This window comes from Pelophylax lessonae, assembly GCF_965119305.1.
Source record: "Pelophylax lessonae genome assembly, chromosome: 3".
NCBI classification, from domain to species: domain Eukaryota; kingdom Metazoa; phylum Chordata; class Amphibia; order Anura; family Ranidae; genus Pelophylax; species Pelophylax lessonae.
Genome location: NC_138770.1, coordinates 208,985,739 through 209,012,970, shown reverse-complemented (window position 1 = coordinate 209,012,970; position 27,232 = coordinate 208,985,739). Strand labels below are relative to the sequence as shown.

The 27,232-nt window shown below is 45.1% G+C and overlaps 1 protein-coding gene across 1 annotated transcript in view; it reads left to right on the top strand.

The window, feature by feature from the left end:
- The window catches only part of SERPINE2 (serpin family E member 2), a 130,970-nt gene that overhangs the window by 71,917 nt on the left and 31,821 nt on the right, over positions 1-27,232 (top strand). The window contains exons 3-5 of the mRNA XM_082251377.1: positions 2,195-2,422; positions 10,962-11,171; positions 26,883-27,078. Coding sequence (XP_082107503.1) covers positions 2,195-2,422; positions 10,962-11,171; positions 26,883-27,078 — 634 coding nt within the window. The remainder of the gene's footprint in view (positions 1-2,194; positions 2,423-10,961; positions 11,172-26,882; positions 27,079-27,232) is intronic.

The window sequence follows — 27,232 nt, the reverse complement described above, 5'->3', positions numbered from 1 at the left end:
TTTTTTTTCATAGGAAATCATTTTTTAAATGTTAGAACTGGAACAGAAATTTTTCAGTCACATATAGTGCCTTGCCAAAGTATTCGGCCCCCTTGAAGTTTGCAACCTTTTGCCACATTTCAGGCTTCAAACATAAAGATCTAAAACTGTAATTTTTTTGTGAAGAATCAACAACAAGTGGGACACAATCATGAAGTGGAACGAAATTTATTGGATATTTCAGACTTTTTTAACAAATAAAAAACTGACAAATTGGGCGTGCAAAATTATTCAGCCCCTTTACTTTCAGTGCAGCAAACTCTCTCCAGAAGTTTAGTGAGGATCTCTGAATGTGAATGATCCAATGTTGACCTAAATGACTAATGATGATCAATAGAATCCACCTGTGTGTAATCAAGTCTCCGTATAAATGCACCTGCACTGTGATAGTCTCAGAGGTCCGTTTAAAGTGCAGAGAGCATCATGAAGAACAAGGAACACACCAGGCGGGTCCGAGATACTGTTGTGGAGAAGTTTAAAGCCGGATTTGGATACAAAAAGATTTCCCAAGCTTTAAACATCCCAAGGAGCACTGTGCAAGCGTAATATTGAAATGGAAGGAGTATCAGACCACTGCAAATCTACGAAGACCTGGCCGTCCCTCTAAACTTTCAGCTCATACAAGGAGAAGACTGATCAGAGATGCAGCCAAGAGGCCCATGATCACTCTGGATGAACTGCAGAGATCTACAGCTGAGGTGGGAGACTCTGTCCATAGGACAACAATCAGTCGTATACTGCACAAATCTGGCCTTTATGGAAGATGGCAAGAAGAAAGCCATTTCTTAAAGATATATCCATTAAAAGTGTAGTTTAAAGTTTGCCACAAGCCACCTGGGAGAGACACCAAACATGTGGAAGAAGGTGCTCTGGTCAGATGAAACAAAAATCGAACTTTTTGGCAACAATGCAAAACGTTATGTTTGGCGTAAAAGCAACACGGCTCATCACCCTGAACACACCATCCCCACTGTCAAACATGGTGGTGGCAGCATCGCGGTTTGGGCCTGCTTTTCTTCAGCAGGGACAGGGAAGATGGTTAAAATTGATGGGAAGATGGATGGAGCCAAATACAGGACCATTCTGGAAGAAAACCTGATGGAGTCTGCAAAAGAGACTGGGACGGAGATTTGTCTTACAATGGAATGGTTCACAAATAAACATATCCATATCCAGGTGTTAGAATGGCCAAGTCAAAATCCAGACCTGAATCCTATCAAGAATCTGTGGAAAGAACTGAAAACTGCTGTTCACAAACGCTCTCCATTCAACCTCACTGAGCTCGAGCTGTTTTGCAAAGAGGAATGGGCAAACATTTCAGTCTCTCGATGTGCAAAACTGATGGAGACTTACCCCAAGTGACTTACAGCTGTAATCGCAGCAAAATGTGGCTCTACAAAGTATTAACTTAAGGGGGCTGAATCATTTTGCACACCCAATTTTTCAGTTTTTTATTTGTTAAAAAAGTTTGAAATATACAGTGGTGTAGTGGTTAGCACTTTCACCTAGCAGCAAGAGGGTTGCTGGTTCGAATCCCAACCACGACACTACCTGCCTGGAGTTTGCATGTTCTCCCTGTGCCTGCGTGGGTTTCCTCCGGGTACTCCGGTTTCCTCCCACACTCCAAAGACATGCTGGTAGGTTAATTGGATCCTGTATAATTGGCCCTACTATGTGTATGTATGAATGTGAGTTAGGGACCTTAGATTGTAAGCTCCTTGAGGGCAGGGACTGATGTGAATGTGCAATGTATATGTAAAGCGCTGCGTAAATTGACAGCGCTATACAAGTACCTGAAATAAATAAAAAATAAATATATATCCAATAAATTTTGTTCCACTTCATGATCGTGTCCCACTTGTTGATTCTTCACAAAAAATTACAGTTTTATATCTTTGTTTGAAGCCTGAAATGTGGCAAAAGGTCAAAGTTCAAGGGGGCTGAATACTTTTGCAAGGCACTGTATTTGCACAGCTGCATTAATTGATTACAATGTAAATCAGCATGTTTAAAGAAAACAATGTTCATAAATGGTAATCTACAAATGTCGCACAAAATGGAATATGGATTGTGTTTGGAATTTTTTTATTTTTTTTTTTTTTGCGAAAGCCCCATCTTAGGTTAATAAATTTACATGTGTTTTTGTCCTGTGCAGTGGTTGGTAAAATGCTAAAGCGAATCAACAAGGCAATAGTAGCAAAGAAGAATAAGGACATTGTCACCACGGCCAATGCTATGTTTGCCAACAGTGGATTAAAGATGGAGGATGCCTTTGTCAGCAAGAATAGAGAGATTTTTCAGAGCCATGTAAGAAATGTTGACTTCCAAGACAGAAACACAGCTGCTGCTACAATCAACCAGTGGGTAAAGAATGAAACAAAGGGTCAGTATCTTTTAGATGTTCAGCTAGAGTCGTTTAAAGGGGACAGCTCAATTAAATGCTAGGCATGGGAAAAACAAAAGAAGCTCACAGGTAGCCTGGAATTTACTTTCTATTTACAGTGCAATGCAAATAATGTGTATATATAGAACTGTATTTTTTAACATGTCAAGAATTTAATATTTTTTGTTTGGCTTTAGCCAATATTTAACTTTGCTATTTTTTTCTGCTAGTTTAGCTCAGATTTTATATTTACACTTGCAAAAGTGTGTCCATTGCAGTGGTGACTCTAGGAACAATATATAGAGTGGCACATACGATACCACAGTCGAAACTGGAGGGGCACTAATAATTTTCACCACAAAATCATACCACTGAAAAAAAACAAAAATAAGTATATATAAATAAGGTTACAAAATACGAGTGTAATGCAGTATGCAATGATACCTCTTTTATTGTACGAACTTACAGCTTTAAGACAAACTTTTAAAAATGTTCCTTTCTTTCTCAGGTATTGCTTCAGACCTGAGAGAGGAAAACTCTAAAAAGCTGTTCTTTAAAGTTTAAAGCAATTTCAGCAAACCGTTTACGCAGTAATAACCCCTAGTATTGGTGCCAGTTTATGCAGTAATGGCTCATAGTATTGATGCCAGTTTACGTAGTAATAGCCCCTAGTATTGCTGCTTATTTACGCAGTGATAGCCCATAGTATTGGTGCTGGTTTACGCAGTAATAGCCAGTGGTGGGATTCAGCCGGTTCGCACCGGTTCTATTGAACCGGTTGCAAACTTTCTGCAAGTTCACAGAACCGGCTGAATCCCTCTAAGCTGGCGGCCGTGGAGCAGCAGAGCATTGCGCCCCGAGGCCGAGCCCGCCCATTCTGTGACAATAGCGAATGAAAATTCGCTCTTGTCACAAGGATCCTTCTCCTGGCCAATCAGGGAGCGGGTCCTCCTGCTTCCTGATTGGCCGAAAGGCAAACGCCGTGCCATTGGCCGAGGAGGCTGGAGACGTGGGGGAGACGCGGGGAGCCGAACTGAAGAGGAGCTGCCGTGCTGACCGTCCGTGAGGTAAGTAAACGGGTCTCGCGGGGGGAGCGCTGGCACTCTGCAATGATTCCGGGCAATGCTGTGGGCGCTCTGCAATGATCATTGGGGGCAATCCTGTGGCGCTCTGCAATTATTGGGGGCAATGCTGTGGCGCTCTGCAATTATTGGGGGAAATGCTGTGGCGCTCTGCAATTATTGGGGGCAATGCTGTGGTGCTCTGCAATGATTGGGGGCAATGCTGTGGTGCTCTGCAATGATTGGGGGCAATGCTGTGGCGCTCTGCAATTATTGGGGGCAATGCTGTGGGCACTCTGCAATTATTGGGGGCAATGCTGTTGCGCTCTGCAATGATTGGGGGCAATGCTGTGGGCACTCTGCAATGATTGGGGACAATGCTGTGGGTGCTCTGCAATGAATGGGGGCAATGCTGTGGCACTCTGCAATTATTGGGGGCAATGCTGTGACACTCTGCAATGATTGGGGGCAATGCTAAATGCTGTGGGCACTCTGCAATGATTGGGGGCAATGCTGTGGGCACTCTGCAATGATTGGGGGCAATGCTGTTGCACTCTGCAATTATTGGGGGCAATGCTTTGGCGCTCTGCAATGATTGGGGGCAATGCTGTGGCGCTCTGCAATGATTCGGGGCAATGCTGTGGCGCTCTGCAATTATTGGGGGCAATGCTGTGACACTCTGCAATGATTCGGGGCAATGCTAAATGCTGTGGGCACTATGAAATGATTGGGGGCAATGCTGTGGGCACTCTGCAATGATTGGGGGCAGTGCTGTGGCACTCTGCAATGATTGGGGGCAATGCTGTGGGCACTCTGCAATGATTGGGGACAATGCTGTGGGCGCTCTGCAATGAATGGGGGCAATGCTGTGGCACTCTGCAATGATTGGGGGCAATGCTGTGGCACTCTGCAATGATTGGGGGCAATGCTGTGGTCACTTTGCATTGAAAGGGGGGCACGCTGGTCACTGTGCATTGAAAGGGGGGCACGCAGCGCTGGTCACTGTGCATTGAAAGTGGGGCATGCTGGTCACTGTGCATTGAAAGGGGGCACGCTGGTCTCTCTGCATTGAAAGGGAGGCATGCTGGTCACTGTACATTGAAATGGGGCACACTGGTCACTGCATTGAAAGGGGGGCACGCTGGTCACTGTGCATTGAAAGGGGGCACGCTGGTCATTCTGCATTAAAAGGGGGCACGCTGGTCATTCTGCATTAAAAGGGGGCATGCTGGTCACTGTACATTGAAAGGGGTCACACTGGTCATTCTGCTGGGAAAGTCGGAACTGGTTACTAACATTTTTGAATCCCACCACTGGTAATGGCCCCTACTATCGGTGCCATTTTACACAGTGATAGCCCATAGTATTGGTGCTAGTTTACACCATAATAACCCCTAGTATCGGTGCCAGTTTACGCAGTAATAACCCCTAGTATTCGTGCCAGTTTATGCAGTAATAACCCCTAGTATTTGTGCCAGTTTACGCAGTAATAACCCCTAGTATTGGTGCCAGTTTAGGCAGCAATAAAGCCTAGTTTTTAATATCATACTCTCAGCGCAGAAGAGGTAAGGAAGAATAGGGAGAGCTGTCACAGTGATGAAAGTGTTAAGGCCAGCCGCGACCGTGGCAGTGGTCTAACACTCTTATCAAGTTCGTGGGGGATCTTTGATTTCCCCGCGGGTCTCCTGATGCACTACAGTACAGCACACCTCTTTATCTGGGACTCCTTTCCTCCACCACGCACCAGGAAGGCTGATACAGCGTACCTCTCCATCCAGGACTCATGCCCCTACATCAGGGGTGCCCAACCTTTTGAGGAGCAAGGGCCACTTTAGTGACTTGGTAACCAGTCGCGGGCCACAATGAGCTGCGAGGGCAGATGACCGGTCCGTGTAACTCCGCATATGCAGGGCAGACACGGGACACACCCCGCTCTACTCTGTTGGCCCTCTGATCTGATCCGCCTAAACAGTGGGGGATGGATACCCTTCTGTTTTTTAAAGTGGATCGGATTGGAGATAGGTGGGACACAAGTCCGTTTACATCTGCTGCTCCTATAGAGGTGAATGAAGGGTCCGATCGGGTCCACTTGAAAATCAGACAGGTGAACCCGATCAGACCGATTGTGTGAAAGGGGCTTAAGGCTGCTTTTACACAGATGCACCGCAGTTTACCTGCACCTCAACTGACCTCAATCTTCACTTCTTCCTCAGGATTCCTGCAGATATCGCTGGCTGCTGCTGTCCCCCCAAGCGGGTATGGTTGGTGGCTGCTCCTGGCTGTACTCCAGGGTGGGTACTGCTGGCTGGTACTGTTGGTGGGTACTGGCTGGTTCCTGACCCACCATCCTGAGCATCAGTGTGACAGGAGTCGGCACTGGAGGAAGCATGCGGCTGCAGTAGAGCGCAGAGCTAATTCTTTCTGTATCGCACCTGTCACAGGCGGAGTGCATTTGATATCACTCCGCCTGTGACAGGAGCCAGCGCTATACAGGAAGCATTACCTCTGCTTCCTCTTGCTCCAGCTCCTTTTGTCACACTGATGCTGGGGGTTGGCTGGTCGGGAACCTGCAATCTGGACTTACTGACCTGCCCACCATTCCAGAGCAGGAGGTGGCACATGGATCCTGTTGGGGGGCAATGGCCCCCTCTGGGTCCCCCCTAGTGACGCCACTGGTTCATTAAACAGGGTGGAATACAAATGTCCTGGTGGTATGAATAACCTATGTGCATTATTATGGCAATACTGTAATAATTAAGGGATAAAGAATAACTGTCCTTGTGTTTATGCTATAGCCTATGCCTAGGCCTCCCCCGCCATGCCCACAAACCACCCCAAATCCCAGATTCATACCTGATTTAGGATCAGTTGGCCAAAGCCTGCAGCAATTTTCAATCTGCTGCTGAAATCTTCTTGCAGCTGACTGCTTCTGTACAGCCATTCTCCTAAAAGTTCTATGGGGACATCTCACAAGTAGGGATGAGCTTCGAGTTTGAGTCGAAGCTAACTTAGACTCGAACATTGGTCATTCGATCGTTCGTCGAATGACGAACAAATGTGCTTCTTTGCGGGAAACTCGAGATCCAATAATGCACTACGTGCACAGCACGTTATGTAATTGGCCAAAGCATGCACCCTGACTCATGCTTTGGCCAATCAAATCATCTTTGCCATGATTGAACAAATCATCTCTGCCAAAGTGGCCTGTTCCACAGCCTCCTTCTCCACAGCTACAACTTCTGTTGCCCCTCCATCATGCACGGAGGAATCGCTTGAATTATTCGATCATAGTGTCAGTGACATGCTGCAGGAGGCGCAGCAATTTGAAAGCTGTGATCTTGGTTTGAAGGTTGATGAAGGGAATAACGTGAGCCTAGAGAGAGGGGGTGACAATGACGGACAAGAAACCAGCAGTCATGTTGCCACAGCTGAAGCATATTGCCAAGTTTGCTCCAGTGAGGAGGAGGGAGGGGATGAGGAGGTCACTGTACTTGGGTGCCTGACAAGATAGAGGAGGGGGAGGATGAGGACGCACAACTCCAATGAGATGTGCTCCAGGGGCCGCCATAGCAATAGCCAACCTATTGCATCACAGCACAGAGCTCCACAGTTGCAGGGTGCTGCAAACTCCCTGCGGACTCACAAAAGTTCATTAGTGTGGGCTTTTTTCAGCACATGTGCAGTAGACCGCAGCCTTTGTAACATCTGTCTAAAGCGGATCAAGCGTTGGCCAGAACACCAGCCACTTGGACACCACATGCTTGACAAGGCATAGGACGACCTGCCATGCAGTCCGTTGGCAACAGCATCTGAAAGATGCACCAGATCAAAACAAGCATACATCACCTTGCTCTTCATCTACTATCTCTAACCCTACTATACCTCATGCCTTCTCAAATACCAGCATTGAGCGGGATGATGGTATAGCAATGACTGCCACAGAGACTTGCACCCAATCTGCTAGCAGTACACCACCGCTTGATTTGAGCAGCAGGCAAATTTCACTACCCCAGTTTTTGAACAGTAGAAAGAAATACTGTCACAGCCATCCACATGCTCAGCATCTTAATGCTAGCTTGGCCAAATTGCTGGCATTAAAATTGCTGCCTTTTCATCTGGTAGACTCTGCTCCCTTTCGTGAATTTATGGAATGTGCTGCACCATAGTGGCAGGTCCCAAAAAGGCATTTCTTTTCATAGAAGGCCATTCCGGCTCTCTACTGTCATGTGGAAGGTAGTGTTTTGGCCTCGCTGGACAAAGTGGTCAGCAGGAAGGTGCACATTACTGCTGACTCTTGGTCCAGCAGGCATGGACAGGGACGTTGCATTTTGTTGACGGAGCACTAGGTAACTCTGCTGGCAGCTGGGAAGGATGCAGGACAGGGTTCGGTGTTGCAGTTTGTTTTGGCACCACGCCTCCATAAAGCTGGTACTGGTTCTCCCACATTTGGCTCCTCCTCCCTCCATGTCCTCTTCTGCTCAATAGTCCTCTGAAGCAGCAGTGCTCTCTAAGCGTTCAAGGGGTTACGTAAGCAGTCAGGCTAAAAGATGCCATGCTGTGCTTCAGTTGGTCTGTCTAGGGGATAGGAGTCACACCGGTGCAGAGATTCTGTCGGCTCTGCAGGGGCAGGCTCAGACGCCACGACAGCTTGAGCCAGGAATGGTTGTATATGCGAAAATGGCCCAACCTACTCTCCACCCTCCGACCGGGACACTTGACACATGTTCTATGCTTGGCACATGTTCTGAATCTGGTGGTGCAGCGTTTCATGAGCAGATACCCGGGCTTCAAAGATCTCCTGAGGCAGGCCAGAAAAGTCTGGGGCCATTTCCGCCATTCGTACAATGCATTGCTCGCATATCTTGACATTCAGCGGAAATTGAACCTGCCCAACAACCCCCTCATTTGTGACATGCCTACCAGGTGGAACTCAACATTGGAAATGCTGCAGCGGCTGCACATACAGCAGAGGGCCATCATTGAGTATCTGTGTGAGTATGGCACAAGGACAGGGTCAGGGAAGCTTGGCTTTTTTATTTTTTTTTTTGCCACGCTAGTGGCTTTTGATAAAGGATGCATGCATCGTCCTGTCACCATTTGAGGAGGTTACAAGGATGGTGAGCCGAGACGATGTATGCATCAGTGACGCTATCCCTCTAGTCTACCTGCTGTAGCACACGCTGCGTGGGATCATGGACAGGGCACTTGAGGCAGAACAGCGGGAGGAAGAGGAGGACTTCTTTCCTCAAATGGCCCCCTTTTATGCAGATATCATTCCTGCAGGGCCACAAAATAGAGAGGAGGAGGAGTATTTCGGCAGCATGGATGTAGAGGATGGCATACAGCAGTCTTCAAGGGATGGTTTTGATTCCCCAGAAACCCCAGGAGTTGTACGTGGTTGGAGAGGTTGCTTCTGCTGACAATGTCATCCTTAGTGACCTAGAGGACTCAGAAGCTCATGCCTCCTCCAACTTATGTTGCATGGGCTTCCTGATATTACTGGTTGGCAACCCTTCTGAATCCACTTTACAAGGGTAAAGTTGCAGAGCTCATCCTGCCTTCGCAGAGGGAGCAAAGGATGAAACATCTTGAGGAGGCCTTGAAAATAAATTTGTGTACCACCTTTCCAGACACTGGGAGGTCAACATTCGCTGGACGTGTTTCTGCGGAATCGTTCAGCCAAAAGGAGGAGCGGTGGAGAAGGCGGTCGGCTGGACAATGCCTTTAAACAGTTCTTTAGTCCTCAGCAGCACCCAGGGCTGTTAAGCGTCTCGATCATATGGTGCATGATTATCTAGGCGCAAGAGCAGAGACCTTTCCAGCTGAGCATCCACTGGGTTACTGGGTCTTGAGGATGGACCACCAGAACTTGCTTAATATGCAATGGAGCTACTGGCCTGTCCTGCTTTCAGTGTGCTTTCCGAACGGATGTTCCGTGCTGCTGGAGGTTTTGTGACGGACAAAAGAGTCTGTCCACAGACTCTGTTGACCAGTGGACTTTTATCAAAATGAACCAGTCCTGGATCAACAAGAGCGATCAAACCCCTGATGCTGATATAGCTGATTGATTTTGCTAGGGGTCTGCCATCCCTTCAAGACTGCATATGCTGCCTATCCTATTCCTCTACCTTGATTCTGCTGGCTTCCAAAAAATGTTTTTGGTTTAGGTCACTACCAACCCCCAAGGCCTAAATTTTCTGCACTTGTATGGCCGGTGCATACAATTTAAACGTCGTATGTAATTTTTAACAGCAGGCCCTGTCCCTGTGCCCTACTAACTGTGAGGGTTAATGGTGTTCAGGCACCACCAACACCAAAGGCCCAGTATTTTTGCACCTGTATGACCAGTTCATGCAATTTCAAATTTGTATGGTATTCTTACCAGCAGGTCTCATTCCTGCGCCCAGCAAGAGTAACTGCAAGGGCTTGGTTACGGTGTTCAGGCACCACCAACAGCAAAGGCCCAATTTTTGGCACCTGTATAGCACATGCAATTTCAAATTTATATGGATTTTTTTAGTAGCAGGGTCCGTTCCTGCACCTAGCAAGAGTAATTGCGAGGGGTTACGGTGTTTAGGCACCACCAACAACCAAGGCCAAATTTTTCTACACCTGTATGAAACGTACATGCGATTTTGAAATTTGTGTGTATATTTGTATGACATTTTTGCTTTAGAAATGTCAGTATTGCTGCAGCAGGCTACATGCATCGTAGAGATGCACTACATTACAGGCACGTTCAGGGGACCTCCCAGGCACAATAATTTGAAGGAATTTTTCATTTTTATAGTTTCACTTTAAGCCTCGTTAAAATCAGTAAATCACTGCTCCTTTTTTAAAAACGATTCTTTTTAAAAAACGTTTTTTTCATTGCTACATGTTTCCCAGGTCAGTACCCGGACCCCCATACAATTTTTTGGGGCAATAACATATAGCATTTAAGCCTTCAAAATGAGGCCATTTGATTTTAGAGGTTTGAGTCCCATAGACTTCAATGGGGTTTGTTTGGTCGAACAAACTTTTCTCCTGTTCGCGGTGTTCTGGTGCGAACCAGGGGGGGTGTTCGGCTCCTTACTACTCCCAAGAGTTTCCTGTATTTCAAGAAAACCCATAGAAGCATACCAGAAATGACTAGTAGTAAGCTTTTGGCCAGAGGATTTGACGATTGCTGCAGGCCCTGGCCAAAACAATTGTGCATCTAGGCGAAAAGGGTAGCTGTTATTTCTCTGACGTTTTTGAAATCATTCATTGATATTTGGCATACATTCTCTGCAGGAAAAAAATTACCTAATTCACAGCACACCTTGAAATGGATCTGCTTTACCTAATAATCTGTTCCTGCGGAGACTGTATATATGCAGCACATGCGACACCTTTTTAATATCTGCTGCCCCAGATACATAGTATAGATAGTGCTAATTTATATACAGTCTATTTGATAATCCTTTTAATTAGCATGTAAATTTTATATCTTGTAGGCATGATCGACAACCTGTTGTCCGTTGATTCAATGGACAGCTACATGGACGGCTACTTGACGAGTTTAATTTTAGTCGATGCAATGTATTTCAAGGGATTTTGGAGATCTCGTTTCCAGCCAGAAAACACAAAAACCCGAACTTTCTATGGCCCAGATGGCAAGTCTTCTCAAGTACCAATGCTGTCCCAGCTTTCTGTGTTCAGGAGTGGTGGGTATTTTATTTAAATTTGGTATAGACTTTGTTCTCAAATGTTACGGTGTTGCCCTAATATTTGTTTTTTTTCTATATGTGTGTTTTACATGTGTGTGTTTTTATAATTTTTAGTCTCTATCATTTATGTATTTCTTCCTCCAGCTGAAGTACCTGGTTTAACCTGTCAGTCACCATACCTTGTTCTAAATGTAGCACTGCCCCCTAGGGGATGTAGTTTTTGTGGTTTTTATTTAAATTGGGAATGGGAGAAGGGAAGAGTGGGATACTCCAACTTGAACTATTCACAGTAGATGAAGACTCCTGTCTGAAGATGCAGCCAGGCTGCAGATTCACCTTGCCACTTAGATGGATTAAGTCTCTATGTAGATGACTTTTTAGAATTAATTATTTTCGATATACACACCTAGTACCCCCTTTCACTCCACCTGCTGACACCCGTCCTCTGACTATCCTACACTGATGTGGCCCCCCTCGGGTCAGGCTCCTAGACATGATCCCATGTACTCACGATACTGTTTTTCGAGGGTCTCCAGTGTCTCTACCCCTTCAGTCAGCTCTCATGGGCCTCTGGGTTCAGCTTCTTCCTTCTGGTCCCCAGGCCGACTGCCTGTGACCGTGTGCCACTGCTACAGAGGAGATGGCAGCCGCCACCCTCCCTCCGGGACTCTGCCCAACAGCCAAAGACCCTGCAGCACATGTGCTCCTGGCTTTTATACCACACCCCACAATGCACTGAGACAATCAGTCTGTGCCAATATACTGGGGCTGTATCAAAGCCTGTGTACTCATTGGTCAGATTTCCTCCACTGTCCAATATGCCTCCCTATTGGACCAGTGTGAAACACCCCCTAGACCAGATGAATCACACACTGAGCACTATGAGCAGACCTAACTCGTGGATCCTGCTCTCTGGTAGGCAGAAATCAATATAGATTTGCCTGCTGCTCTTCTGATAGGCAGACGGAGCCAAAAACGATACTCTCTCGCTAACGCCTACCTAGGAGGTTGCTACACTCTCCCGCCAAACCGAGCCATGTCCTCGCTGGCTCTGGGCAGCTGACCCTACAAAAATTATTTTCCAAAAATTTCTATGGAGTATCCCACAAACCTGGAAAGGATGAAAAGGGAAATAACAACAAATGTAAAAGACAGTGGGGCATACCCCATATATGCCCGGTAGATAGAATTCATTACATGAAAAAATATATGTCTCTGCTGTACAAATAGTCACAAGGTTATTTACACACCGTAGGTACATTAAAGTCAATGCACCCCCCCGCCAAACAAAAATCTGCTTGGACAGGAAAAGAACATTATCCTGTCTAGCTAACTAAATAAAATATGTACATTGCATAAAATGATGGAGGGCCTAGCCAGACATGGAAATCCCAAGCAAGCCTGCAAAGGAAACTTAAGTTGGGCATGTATTAGTGCATAGTTATCTACACCAGTGAGACCGACGTCTCCTCAGAGGCGACCTTCTCACCACATCATTTTTAACTACACGTTCACGTAGAGATCCTCTGCCCCTTGGCATACTGGACTCGGTGTCTCACTGTTACTCCTCGAACAGGTAACAATTAAACCCTGCCAAGTTAACTATCTAATCTCTGTGAACCATTTTTGGTGACTAAATGATAGGCACAGTCCCGTCTCAGCATTGGGCACTGACTCTCCTCCTATCACAGTTGCACCCACTGGTTCAGAAAGAAAACATGCGGAGTCCACCCAACTGGTGTTGTCCTTCCCTCCTGTAACACAGAGGATGTCTTCTTCTATGACAAGCGGTTTAGCTGGAGCCCTGAGCAAGCTTTTCCAACCTGTGAGTATTGGAAATCTCTTCAAGGGGCCCTTCACTCTGGCATCCCCTTCTCTGAAGAGACATAAAGCAACTACCTACTCTTCCTGAGGTAACAACTTGCACAAAGTTCCTCCAACTGGCCCTCTGGCCCGACAGGATCTTCGCAAAGTGTGCTTTTGAACAAAGTATCTTTGTGAAGGGGTCCTCTTCTCTACTCTCCAACTGGCTCGATGGCCCAAATTTCTTCGCAAAGTGTCTTTTTGACTATGAAATAGTAAATGATCCTGACCCGTTGACCCAAGGGATCTCCATAGAATGTTCAATAAAAACAACTTATGGTAGCAGTTGAGCAATGAACTGAGTAACTACTGAAGTCCTTTGAACAGATAGTCTCTTTTTGTGGTCGGAGGGTTTGCCCTCCTTGATGACACTATGGTAGCAGTTTTACTGATTTCCCGATCCCTTTTGCAATGATGGAAGGGAAAGGGGTATTTGGGAATAGGGCTTGGCCCTAGCAACAGGCAACAACTCAAACTTTGCATTTAAACTGTGGGCTCTCCTATCCAGCCCCTCTTCTTTTAAGAACTCTCAGGCTAACCAGCACTGCTACAGTATCTCTGCAGGAGTGGGAACCTACATCCCTAGCAATAAAAGTAGGGATGAGGGATCTGGACTGACTTCCCTTCAGAGTCTTTTAAATGGACAGACCATGCCTGGCCAGATCCTTTTGGGCGGCAGCCATCCACATGGTCTATGTAGATAGCCTGCCCTAGGTTCCGGTTCGTCTTTGTAGAGGAGAAGGTATTTTAGGCCTTTCTTTACATTCCCAAATCATACCGGAACAAAGAAACTCCAAAATTGCATCACAGCACCATTCCTCTCTTCTGGCCTCAACCTCCAACATGATCTCCTGGGGAGCATAGGGGTAGTTATACCCATACTCCAGGGCCACCTTCCTCTGAATCAGATGCTGGCATCTTAAGAACCTGGGGAGGGGTTGTCTGTTTCCTCTCCCCCAGTGGGGATTACAGGGTCTCTTGTCTCCTGATGAGTTTTTCATAGGCCACGTTTTGATCTGGAGCCTGAGTGTAGGTACGAGGTGGGGACAGATCTGGAACCCCTGTAGCATGGAACCCCAAATTCCTGGCACACTGCATGCGTACCACCAAATCCCTTGTCTCCTCATCAGGCAACCTGGGACTTGTAGAGCTGCTCCCCAGTCCCACTCTGTCTCTTCCTCAGACTTCCAGACATCTATCCCCTCCTCCAAGGATGCAAACCAATGCTGAAAGCTGGGGGACTCTGTGTCAATGGCTCTGGCCTCCACTTCACTCGATACACTGGGAGCCTCTCTCTGGAGCCCATTGGTTCCCCTCTGCCTTGATAGAAGCTGTGGACTCTGCTCTTACAGGTGTGACTGGCTCTCTTCCTGGCCACGACTCGGCCTGTACCACTTGAGTGCACTTCACCTCGGAGGTGTGAGTCTCCTTGATCTGACATATGGCAGTGTAGGTCTGCACTACTGGCCCCGGCACCAGCAGCGCCCTCAGCACTCCCCTACCTCTGCCTACAGGGATCTTCATGGGCACCAGCAACTCCTGAGTAACTCCGGTCTCCCAACTCGCATACAGCTTCCTGGGCCGACACTCACTCTGCACCGTCTGTATGAGCATATCACCGCAGTGTCCACACTGACTCCAGGCCTGCAGCTGCATAGACACATTCAAGCACCAACTACATACGATCCTGAGATGCTCCTGGTCCTTCCCACTGCACAGTGCCAGTCTTCTATTAGGCACCATCCGAACTCTAGTGTCCCACAGGACCGACTCCGGTGATTCCAACCGTTTCACAGGTTCTCCACCAACACGTGGGGTAGCCCCTGCGCTCCGGCTCACTCTGGCATCCGCCATCATGCTCCTTCAAACATGTGTCTGCTCCCCAGCTACACCCGAAGGCAGAAGTGATGTTTCAGCTCTCTTCCTCCATTCAGATTGGCAGTCTGTGGGCATCAACCCCGCCCACAACTCCAGGCTAGCTGACTCTCTGGCAATGGCTCCCCCTGTTAGGCAGATCTCTTCAGCGCACGCTTTCCCGCGCGGTGCTGTAACGTCTTCACTGCTGCTCTTCTGCTCGGCCAGCACGAAGATCACTGCGTGGCAGATTGTGTTCCTCAATCCACACACATCTGCCATCTGTCTCTACTTGGGCTTCAGCTGCACTTCCATCTCGCCAAGCCAACTGACCTCCCACACATGGGCGTCCGCAGGTAGAGGCAAGGGGGGGAGAACGCCGCCCCCCCCCTGGAATCTCAAGTTCCCCTTTCAAGTGATTGTTAAGCCACTTTATACCATTCTGTCTGGTCTGTTTAATAATCCTGTGTGCTTGTGTGTCTGTGTATGTGTTTTAAAAAAATAGGGTTTCAGAGAGTCGAGCGCCGCTCACGTGACCCATTGGCTCTCTCCTCTCCCCCGTCTGACAGCTGCCTGCAGTGGGCAGGGCCGAGGATTCCTCACTGATGTCAGTCGGGAGAGGAGGAGCAGAGAGGCGTTGGGTCACGTGAGCTGCGAGTGGCGCTCTGAAAACTTGTAAAGAATGGCTTTTTTTCATAAAACAGACACCGGGGGCACACAGGATGACGTTGGCACGTAAACTGACAACAGTGTCAGGGCTCAGCCACCATGGTCAGTTTACAGAGGGGAGGACATAACCAGGCAGGATCAGCCAGGTATTTTAGATGATAGAAGGGGCCAAATTACACAACAAAGCACTCTGCTGTATAACATGCTTTAATGGGAACAGGATACATTTTTACTTTTTATTTTTAGGTTGACAAAGGCTTTATAAATTGCTGCTGTTTGCTCTTTAAAAATACTCAAAATAAGTATAATGACATTGTCGAAAAGGGGCGGAGCATGGGTGACCTTTAAAACTTTGCCCCCTCCCTGAAAAAAGTAATGCGGACGCCCATCGTCCCATACTGTTTATGAAAATTGCCCCGCTGTCGGGCATTGCACGGCCAACACTTTTGTTTTTTTTTTCTCCATAGCACATGTACAGACATGACTTCCCATACTGTTTTGGAAAACAGTCACCACTGTCATAAATTGCACAGTCAACACCTTTTCTTCGCAGTATAGGCACAGACATCACTCTCCACACTATTTCAAAAAATTGGCCCGCTGTCATAAATTTGCAGTCAACACTTTTTTTCTTCATAGTGCATGTACAGACATGACCCCCAACACCCCGAACCCTGTGTCCCGGGTCATTACTTTCTTCGTCCACACTGTAAAGCAGACACAGTCCTTTAATACAGTACAGTGCATCTCCGCTTCATCAACTCTCCTGAATTTTACTTGTAGAGACAGGCTGCATTTTACTTGTAGAGACAGGCTGTTTCACTGACAAAGTCCATCTGCTGCCATTGGCAACCATCATTACAAACTTGACTTATCATCCCACTCTCCCTAATCCCCGTAGAGCAGACCTCTTTCTGCTGGCACTCCAGTACATTTGTTGAGAAAGCATGACGTTACTTCGCAAGATTTTCTGGTCAATGCCGTTAGCAACCGTTGGGGTAACCCAGAGGCGAATCCCGGGCGACGTCCTCAAATGTAGCACTGCCCCCTTGAGGACTGCTGGATTGTTCACCTTGCGACCCCCCTGGGTTACCGATAGCAACTGCAGCATGCACAATTCTGGCTCCGTCAATGAACAGTCTAGGGTATGTAGTTGTTTTTGTGGTTTTATTTAAATTAGGGATGGGAGAAGGGAAGAGTGGGATACTCCAACTTGAACTATTCACAGTAGATGAGGACTCCTGTCTGAAAATGCAGCCAGGCTACAGATTCACCTTGCCACTTAGATGAATTTAGGATTAAGTCTCTATGTAGAGGACTTGTTAGGATGAATTATCTTCGGGATGCACACCTAGTACCCCCTTTCACTTCACCTGCTGACACCTGTCCTCTGACTATCCTACACCGGGGTCGCCCCCCTCAGGTCAGGCCCCTAGACCCGATCCCCTGTACTCATGATACTGTTTTTTACGAGGGTCTCCAGTGTCTCTACCCCTTCAGTCTGCTCTCATGGACTTCTGGGTTCAGCTCCTTCCTTCCTGGTTCCCAGGTCGACTGCCTGCGACCGCGTGCCACTGCTACAGAGGAGGCGGCAGCTGCCACCCTCCCTCCGAGCGAGACTCTGCTCACCAGCCAAAGACCCCGCAGCACATGTGCTCCTGACTTTTATACCACACCCACAATGCACTGAGACAATCGGTCTGTGCCAATCACTAGGGCTGCATCAAAGCCTGTGTACTCATTGGTCAGATTTCCTCCACTGTCCAATATGCCTCCTTATTGGACCAGTGTGAAACACTCCCTAGACCAGATGAATCACACACGGAGCACTATGAGCAGACCTAACTCTCAGATCCTGCTCTCTGGTAGGCAGAAATCAATATGGATTTGCCTGCTACTCCTCTGATTGGCAGACAAAGCCAAAAACTATACTCTCTCACTAGCACCTACCTAGGAGGGTGCTACATAAAAACTGAAACACAAAGCACAGAAGCTGATATGTGCTTGTGTAGTCAGTTTACATCCTTTGTCTGGCCATTCAGGGGTACAGGACACTGCAAGACACACAGCAGCCTATATTGGGTAGTTTGTTCAGCCTCCACAAGTCCACATCCTCTGGCTTGCATCGCCTCCTAATTACAGCCTACCTCCTCCTCAAGAACAGCCTGAATCTTGCCTCAAGCTGAACAGACTATGAATACATGCACACTTGGGATGATTTTCAATGCGCATTGGAACGCAGGCTGGCACGCACGCCGGACCGCTGCATGCTACAGGGACAAACTAGGAAGCAGAGTACCAGGACAGTGCAGATCCTGTCCCCCGATCCTGTTACCCATAGCAACCAATGCTGATTGCCCAGTGCCAGAAGGGCACAACTAAGAGTAAGCAGCCAATTTTTATGAGTGATACATTTTATTAATAAAGTGACAATATTACACTATGTTGGCTTCTTATCTGTCTTCCTACATATGGGCTTAATTTACATCCTATATGAGGTAAACTAATGGAGGAGTGAGGAAAAGGAGCATAATATTTTGTTGAAAACCATACCCAAATCCAAGTGAAGAGGTGGTGTGCTTATGGTTTGATCCACCTAGGAAAAGGGATCGCAGGCGTTTGGGGTCCTTGCGACCTACCTGCATCTGGTAAGAAGTAAAGAGTGGCATACTTATTCACTGGAGCACCTGATAGCCAAGAAATATTCTTTTGCATGAACTGTTTGGATCACAGTTTGGATCACAGTCCACAATTGAAGCACCTTATAAGCACTAATTTATATTCCAACACAATTATGTCTGTTAAATAATTTAATCAAGTATTTGTTTTATACCTAAGGTTTAATTAAGGTAATACCAAGCATTTTATGGTATTTATTGCACTATTCAGCACCTTATTTGTTTTTCACAGCACATATGTGTGTCACTAGCACTTTATAATTATTAGTGACTTTGTTTATAATTATTGGACATTTATGTGTATTTATATAATTTATTACTTTTAAACCTTTCTATAACACAGCAAATTCATGTGCCACCAGCACTTTTACTATCTCATGTGAGTTTGTATACGAAATCTACCTTTTGCGTTATTGATTTATACAAAGTTTTATCACACCAGATAAAAGAGTTAGGTTTTATATATCTCAATATATCCATTACAATTAAGAGATTGAAATTAATTTATGTAGTGCCAGAGCAATACACAGTGCCTTTTTAATGCAGGGTCATTGGTGTCAGTTATAGGAATCACCGTACGATGTCACCACCACCAGCTCTGTAACTACATAAACAGACTTTTGAAGGACTCTGTGCTTGCTTAGTTGGATGTTTTGGATTATTTATGCAATTTATGCACTTTATTTATTTGCACTTTATGAAAGGAGGGTAACACCATCCCTGCGCTACTGAAATTCTAAGAAAAATAATCTGTTTTTTTTTCTGGTTCTGGACATGCTATAGAGCTGAAACTTCACAGGTACAATTTTAGACCCCCCAGACACTAAATCCAAAGAAACCTTTTTTTTTTTCTCAATATTTTTTTCAATAATTGGCTCTCTATCAAAAACGACAATTTTTAAGAACTTTTTTTTGCCTGATTTATAGTCCCTGGGGCATGACCCAGAACCATAGGCACTTTTTAGGGGCATTTATTAGGTTTTAGGGCTTCAAAAATGGTGTTTTTTGATTCCCGAAGTTCTGGTCCCATGGAATCCGAACTGAACTTTCGGGAAATCCGGGTGCTCTGGTCGAACCAAACTTTTCAAAAGTTTGATCATCCCTACACACCAGCCTTTCAGGCTCAGCAGCTTTAGTGTGTACAGGTGTGTTGGGTATGTAAGAACTTGGATGCCAGATGTTTGGACAATGGCACAATTTTTGTGTATGCAATAAGCACAATGTACCCTTAGATATGCACTAAGTGGGGGTGTTTAGGTGTGATTAAGCCCCCTTAAAAATTCCAGTCCCCAAACAGCAGCTGCCATTTTCTTAAATATTCGACTGCATTACAACTTGTTTCATTTACAGTGAAATAGTGGAATAGTGGGGCTATCTCTCTGCAGTTTGACCGTGGAGTAATCCTGTGACTACATTTCCTGACAAGGTTTATATAGTTCCAGCCTCCAAGCTCTGTCAGTTCCTGGTATGAGATCTATCCACTGCATCCCACTCTCTTAAGAGTGGTTCTGTCTCTCAGTAAATTGATGGAGCAGAAGCAAATGAGTCTCATTCTCCTAAGTCCTGACTGCTTGTGTTCTTTATTACAGCAAATATTATGGATGATTGCCACTGACAATATTCCTTTTTCTACTCCTACCTTTACTGGCTCGCAGACTGTTCATGTGAATATTATATGAAGAGGGGCTTATAGTAGCTTCTTTAGGGATCTGTTGTGGGGGGGTTATTGATCTTGGGAATTTGCTGCTTCTGAGGGTTTTATTTATGAGAATTTATTGTACCGCTGGTGTGTCAGGAAGGCATATTGAATGATGGGGCGTGGCTTGGCGCGCAGCGTGGATGGCTGCCTGATACCGGAGCTCCGGACTCATAGCGGTACTGCAATTGTTCTACGGCAGCGATCTTGATAAATATTGCGGAACTTTGGGCAGACTTGTGAAGACGAACTCCCAGGCTAAAAATCTGAAGACTCTTAAGGCTCCCCAGGGGAAGATTATCGCCGATATCTTTAAGGCCCAAGCGCTCACCAGGAGACACACAGTGGGCAGCAAGATGGCGAGGAGGCCGGCCTCTGATGAAGAATCAGAAGAGATCGATAATGAATCCATATCTGCATCTGAGGAAAATGTAAGTGAAGCATCACCCAGAGACAGACAATTGACCTTTAACGATATGATGGCTATAGCTGCTGACATAAAGGGTTCCTTTGCAGTCGCCATAACAGATCTAAAATCAGACATTGCTAGACTGACTGATCAAATGGCGGGAGTGGAGAGGGCAGGCAAACACAGCGATTAAAAGATTGGAAGACGTGGCCAGCACTCACTCTGGGCACTTAATTGCCATGAATAGACATTTGGAGGACTTGGACAATCGTGGCAGGAGAAATAATATAAGGGTGAGAGGTCTGCCTGAGTCTGTGGAAGGAGGCGACATCAGATCTGCTCTTGCATCCATTTTTAATAACATACTGGAGAGACCTGCCGAGTCACCCATTGAAATGGATAGATCACATAGGGCACTCAGACAAAGAGCCCCGGATTCAATGCCCCCAAGGGATGTAATCTGTTGCCTAACCAGCCACACACTTAAAGAAGAGATTTTGGCTAAAGCAAGGCAGAGCGATCAAATCCTTTTTAATGAGGCCCCAATCCTTCTCTTCCAAGACCTCTCCCCAATTACCCTGAAAAACAGGAGAGCGCTGCGACCCCTGCTGGAAGTTTTGAAGGAAAGGAATATTACCTATAAATGGAAATACCCATTTGCTTTACAAGCCACCTTCCAAGGGAAAAATTACCTTCTGAGAACTCCTGATGATCTATCCTCCTTTTGTTCAAACCTGCATTTGGAGTGCATTAATTTACCAGAATGGTACGCTGAATTCCTATTGCCTGCATCCCCAGTGGCGCACCATGTGTATGAAAGCTCTCCTTCAACATCTTCCCACAGAACTCCTTTTCCCAAAGGAAGTAACAAAAAGAACAAAAACCCTCAGGCACCCTTTTACTTGTCCTCCCAAAACGCCCAGAACAAGGGATGAGAAGTTCTGAGCAGTGTTGATTTTACATGTGCATGATTCTTCTTCATCATACTGTTACTAATGTTGGCCCAGTTGGCTATTTTTTGGGCCCTTGTCATTGCCTAATCTTGTTGGTTTACAACATCTTTCTAAAGGAATTCAACGACACTAAAGAGAAAACCCTACATGCTGACCCCTTCTGAAGACTCATTAAGCTTCTTGTGCTTGATTTAACTCAGACTGTTTGAATCTAGAAGGTTTAAGCATTTTGGCTGGTAATGCTCCTCTCTCGCTACCATTCTGAGTTTAGCTTCAGGATTACTAGATTACAGATGAGTTGTAAAAGGCAAATTTCATAGACCAGAAGATAACATCCAGTTTTTCCATGCTCTCTTGCCTTAAGGGAAAGAGGGGTAAAAGGCCTCTAGACTTATGCTTGTCCCTTCTTTTTTTTTTTTTTCTTTCAATTAATGCCTGTTCGTTTACCCCAGAGTTTCTCACTCTCCTATTGACTTCAGATCGAGATCCTTCTGACGTGGACTGAGGCGTGTACACAGGTAGAGACTGATCATTAATATCCCGGTAAGCCTCATTTTTTGATACCTCATATGTATACTGACAGAAGGAAGCTTAAACGTCCATATCCAAGATGATGCTTTGAAATTTTTGCAGAATAAACTTTGCTCGGACATACAGACTGCCTTTTCCCTCAAATCCGGCATCCTAGTGTTTACAGCATTTAGATTCCTTTGCAGAAATGGCGGGATTGTGTGTATTACTCGGATTGGTCCATTGTAAGGAGTTGCCCTCCTTTTTATATGGGGATTTTTTGCAATTATTTCTACAAGTCATTGTTGTTGAATTCCTACCCCAGGCACAAGACCTGGCCTAAGCACAAGTCGAATGTGTTTTATTTTCTTATTTTACATGTTACTCATGTTCCAAAGTTCAAGCCGTAGAACAATCCTACGCTCTTTAAGTTAGCTTTTTCTAAACAAGCCGCTTCCTGTGAGTCGGGGTACACCTTGACTGACAGGAACTTACGGTACCTTGGGTTCTGTGGCGCTGTGCTTCTTCCAGCGCTCCTACCAGGCTATTATTGTGTACTTTGTTATTGTGTTATAGTTGATTACCTTTTATAGCCTAATTATTGGTTGCCATAGGGACATTTCTCTGGTCAACGTGTCATAAATTTTGTCTTTTCTTTTTTCTCCTACATATATCTGTTCTCTCTACTCCTCCCCTTTCCCTATTGTTTACTCCCCTTCCCCATCCACTTCTGAGACCTCAAAATGGCTTTTTCTCACTTGGGCAAAGAACCCTTGATTGTTTCCTTCAATGCTAATGGGCTTAACATCCCCGAGAAAAGAAGGAAGCTATTAAGTGAACTAAGAAAAAGCAAAACACACATCGCTTTTATTCAAGAAACTCATTTCAAAGGCGACCTTACTCCCAAACTTACTGACAAACATTTCACTAAAATTTATGCGGCATCTAATACAATAGCAAAAACCAAAGGAGTGGCAATTCTTTTTAGCAAGAAGTCTTCATTCTCTGTAGATAAAGTTTTGGCTGACCCAGATGGGAGATTCATCTTCCTGGCAGGGTCTTTAAACGGACGCCCCCTGACACTAGCAAATGTGTACTTCCCAAACAAAGCACAGGTGACCTTCTGCTCGAAACTAATAGATGAACTAAAAAGCTTTGCTTCTGGATGTATTATTTTAGGAGGGGACTTCAATGTTCCCCTTGAACCGCTGCGAGATACTTCCACAGGCAAAACAAGCATAGCTTATAGAAAACTTAAAAAAATTAAGGATAAACTAAGATCCCTAAACCTAGTAGATACCTGGCGAGCATTACACCCCCTGGAAAAGGATTACACTCATTACTCCGCCCCACACAACAAGTATACGAGAATAGATGTTTTTCTGATCTTGCAAAGAGATCTCCCAGACCTTGTAGAGGCCAAAATAGGATACATCGCATTCTCAGACCATGCGCCTATTTCAATTACGATAAACTCAGACACTCCATGCAAACCAACTTTTAATTGGAGACTGAATCCCTCACTGCTACTCGACCCGAAAATCAAAGATGAAATTTTCAAGACCATCGAACATTATTTTAAAGAGAATTCCTCCACCGAACTGTCTCCGATGACAATTTGGGAAGCACACAAAAGTGTCGTAAGGGGAGAATTTATCAAATTTGGTGCCAGAAAGAAAAAAAAAAGAAGGTAGTGGGCGATTTGGTCTCCAAAATTTCTAGATTGGAAGCACAACACAAAATTTCACTGGCCCATTCTTTATTTGAGGAACTAACTGAAACTAGGAAAGCCCTAACAGACTTACTCAATAATAAAACGAAGAGATCAATTTACTTTAATAGAGCAATCTACTACGAACACGGTGACAAGAGTAGTAAGTTCCTCGCTCGAGCCCTTAAAGACCTTTAAGCAGCTTCACATATTCCCTTCATGAGAGATAAGCAAAATAACAGGATTCATGACCCAAGATTCATTGCGGAATCGTTTCGTTCTTTTTACGAAAGTTTATATAATCTCCCGCCACAAACCCGTCCCATCGGTCTTTCTGGGCCGAGAGATTTACTAATTTCTCAGTACCTGGAAGAAAGTGGACTACCACGTCTCTCAAAGTCAGATTTGGCTAAAATGGAAGAAGACATATCCCTTGAGGAGATCCAACAAGCAATCCCTTCTCTAAAATGTGGTAAAAGCCCAGGCCCTGATGGTCTTACATCCCAATACTACAAATCCTTGCACCAGATATTGGCCATCCCCTTAACTAAGGCATTGAACTCCCTTTCTAAGGAAACACAACCTTCTACCGAATTTTTAGCAGCTCACATAACGGTCATTCCAAAAAAGGATAAAGATCCGACGCTATGTGCCAATTATAAGCCCATTTCCTTGCTCAACCTTGATGTTAAGCTCATGGCCAAGGTCTTAGCAAACAGACTTAGACCTCTTTTACAACATATTATAGGTCCCGAGCAAGTAGGCTTTATGCCCGGCCGAGAAGCTCGCGACAATATTATCAAATCTCTCAACTTACTACATGAAGCCAAAATTAACAATATACAGGGAATGATCCTATCCACTGATGCTGAAAAGGCTTTCGACAGAGTGGCCTGGGACTATCTCCTTGCCACCTGTCGACACCTGGGTCTCGGCGACAACATGATGGGATGGATTGGGGCTCTCTGCACAAACCCAACCGCCAAGGTCAAAGTAAATAACACATTTTCCACTCCCCTTCATCTCAAAAACGGGACGAGACAAGGCTGCCCACTGTCACCAATTTTATTCATTTTGGCTCTAGAACCTCTGATTAGACACATAAATGCCAATTCAGCAATCCATGGGTTTTCGGTCAAAGAAAGAGAATTCAAGATCTCTGCTTATGCGGACGATCTACTGTTTTATATAACTCAGCCCCACATCTCTATACCCAACCTAAATCTCCAGTTCCAAAAATTTAGATTCCTATCCAATTTCAAGGTAAACCATTCTAAATCTGAAGCCATAGATGTCTCACTACCAGCTAATATTAAATCGCTCACACGTGAAAATTGTCCATATAAATGGGAATCCAGGTCTTTGAAATATTTAGGAATACACTTAACTTCTAAAATTGAGACGATATATGAAGCCAACTTCACACCACTATTAACAACTATAAGTAAGGATCTTAAGAATTGGAACTCCAAGAACTTTTCTTGGTTTGGAAGAGCTGCGATCTTAAAGATGGTAATTCTTCCACGCTTATTATATCTCTTTCATGCGCTCCCGATTAAAGTCCCGAGCAGCTTTTTTCATAAGTTGAGTACCATCAAAAGACACTTTCTTTGGGCAATGAAAAGGCCAAGAATTAAATTAGACGCTACAGAGACCAAAGCCTCAAGGAGGTATAGGTCTACTGAATTTCTCCCAAGTACTATCATGCGACTCACATTACTAGGGTCATTGACAGGCACTGCCATTCCCAACAGAAAGACTGGGTGGAATTAGAAAAGAGCTGTTCTAGATTCCCTGCCCACAACCTAATCTGGTCCAATCCGGGTAATTACCCGACAGAAATCAAACATCATCCATTGATCTCCACCACACTTAATATTTTTAATCGTATTGCACCTGGTCACCACCTATTAACCAAACATGGGATTATGACTCCCATTTCTAACAACCCTGACTTTATCCCCGGTCTGGACTTTAGGGCCCAGACCACAAACCCTCCAAATTTACATACACGACTGCGTGTCAAAGACTGCTTACACCGCTCTAGTCTTCTATCTTTTGATGAACTTAATAAATTGAAACCTAAGGGATACAACATCTCCTTCTGGAATTCTATGCAACTTCATGATTTCATCAGAAATTCAAAGTACAAATTCCAACTAAATACACCTCCGACAGCCCTAGAAGAGATCTGCGCTAACCAAACACCATGCACCAAAACCACGTCGATGGCATATAAATGGCTATCTCAGACTCTGAATACTATGCCTGACAAGCATAAATCAATCTGGGAAAAAGACCTAAATTGCAACATATCTGACAAGATGTGGGAGAAGGCTTGCGTCTTCACACACAAATGTTCACTGAGCACAAAAGTTCAGGAAACCTCGTTTAAAATTCTGACGCAGTGGTATATTACTCCAGTACAACTTAAAACTTGGTCGCCGCAGGTCTCCGACAGATGCTGGAGGTGTCTAAAAGAAAGAGGAACATTTTTGCATTTATGGTGGTCTTGCCCTTTTAATACAGAAATTCTGGAACAAGGTGATTCACCTTATAAGATTCATCACCAGCACTACTTTGACTATGGATGCTGCCTGCTGTCTTCTACATTTACATAATCTTTCTTATAAGAGATACAAACAAGCCCTCTCTAGACACTTGCTTAACGCAGCCAAAGCGGTCATACCTCTACACTGGAACTCAAAGTCGAATCCCTCTATAAAAGAGTGGTTGGACAGAGTAAAAATTTTTTATGAAATGGAAGAGATCTTAGCAATTAAAGAAAACGATACTGTCTTTCACAAAACTTGGCGCCCTTGGATAGAATTTACCCTGTCTTATACGTACAAAAATCTTACCTCTCACTAAACCGATTAACATACCATTATACTTTTCAATATCTCTAAGTTGATAAAAGATATCAATAGTGGCTATATATTGTCGGATCTCAGTGGTCTCATTCCCCCTTTCCCTTCCTACCCACCCTCCTTTCTTTTGTTCCATTCCTCACTTTACCTTTCTCTCTAATATTTCCTTACCCATAACAGCCTCCTAGCCGTGGTTGCGGGCTCCGGCCCTCAACACCTGGAATATGCTTTAATCTGAAGACAGACGCGAAAACTCGGTTACATTACAGTGCTTTCCGATACAAAAAATTTTTTTTTTTTGAACATATGATGTAATTGTTCAATATTATTTTATGCATATTCCTTGTTCTAATTTTGCTTCAGTTTGTACCAATGTTTTGAAGCCTATGTTTGCTTAATTATTTTTTCAATAAAGCTTTATATTGGAAAAAAAAAAATGGATACATCTCAATCTGAGGCCATAACCTTCTTTTTTCTTTTAATGAAAAATTATAGGATCGGCCAGTACTCCGAGTGGTCTGTGGTACAATGTGATGGAGCTGCCTTATCATGGTGGAAGTGTCAGTATGTTGGTGGCAATGCCAACTGATGCAAACACCCCTCTTTCTGCAATCATTCCACACATCAGTACAAAAACCCTGCAGAGTTGGATGACCATGACACCGAAGAGAGTCCAGATCATGTTACCTAAGTAAGTGTTTGACAGCAGTTATATTGTATCTTATTAAGGCTGGTAACAAACGTAGGGGTCTGTGTACATGGACTTTTGTTAATTGCAGAACTGCCTTTCTCCCTATGTAAGTCAATGGGAATGCATAAGTTGCTTGAAGCAGCTTGATGCGACT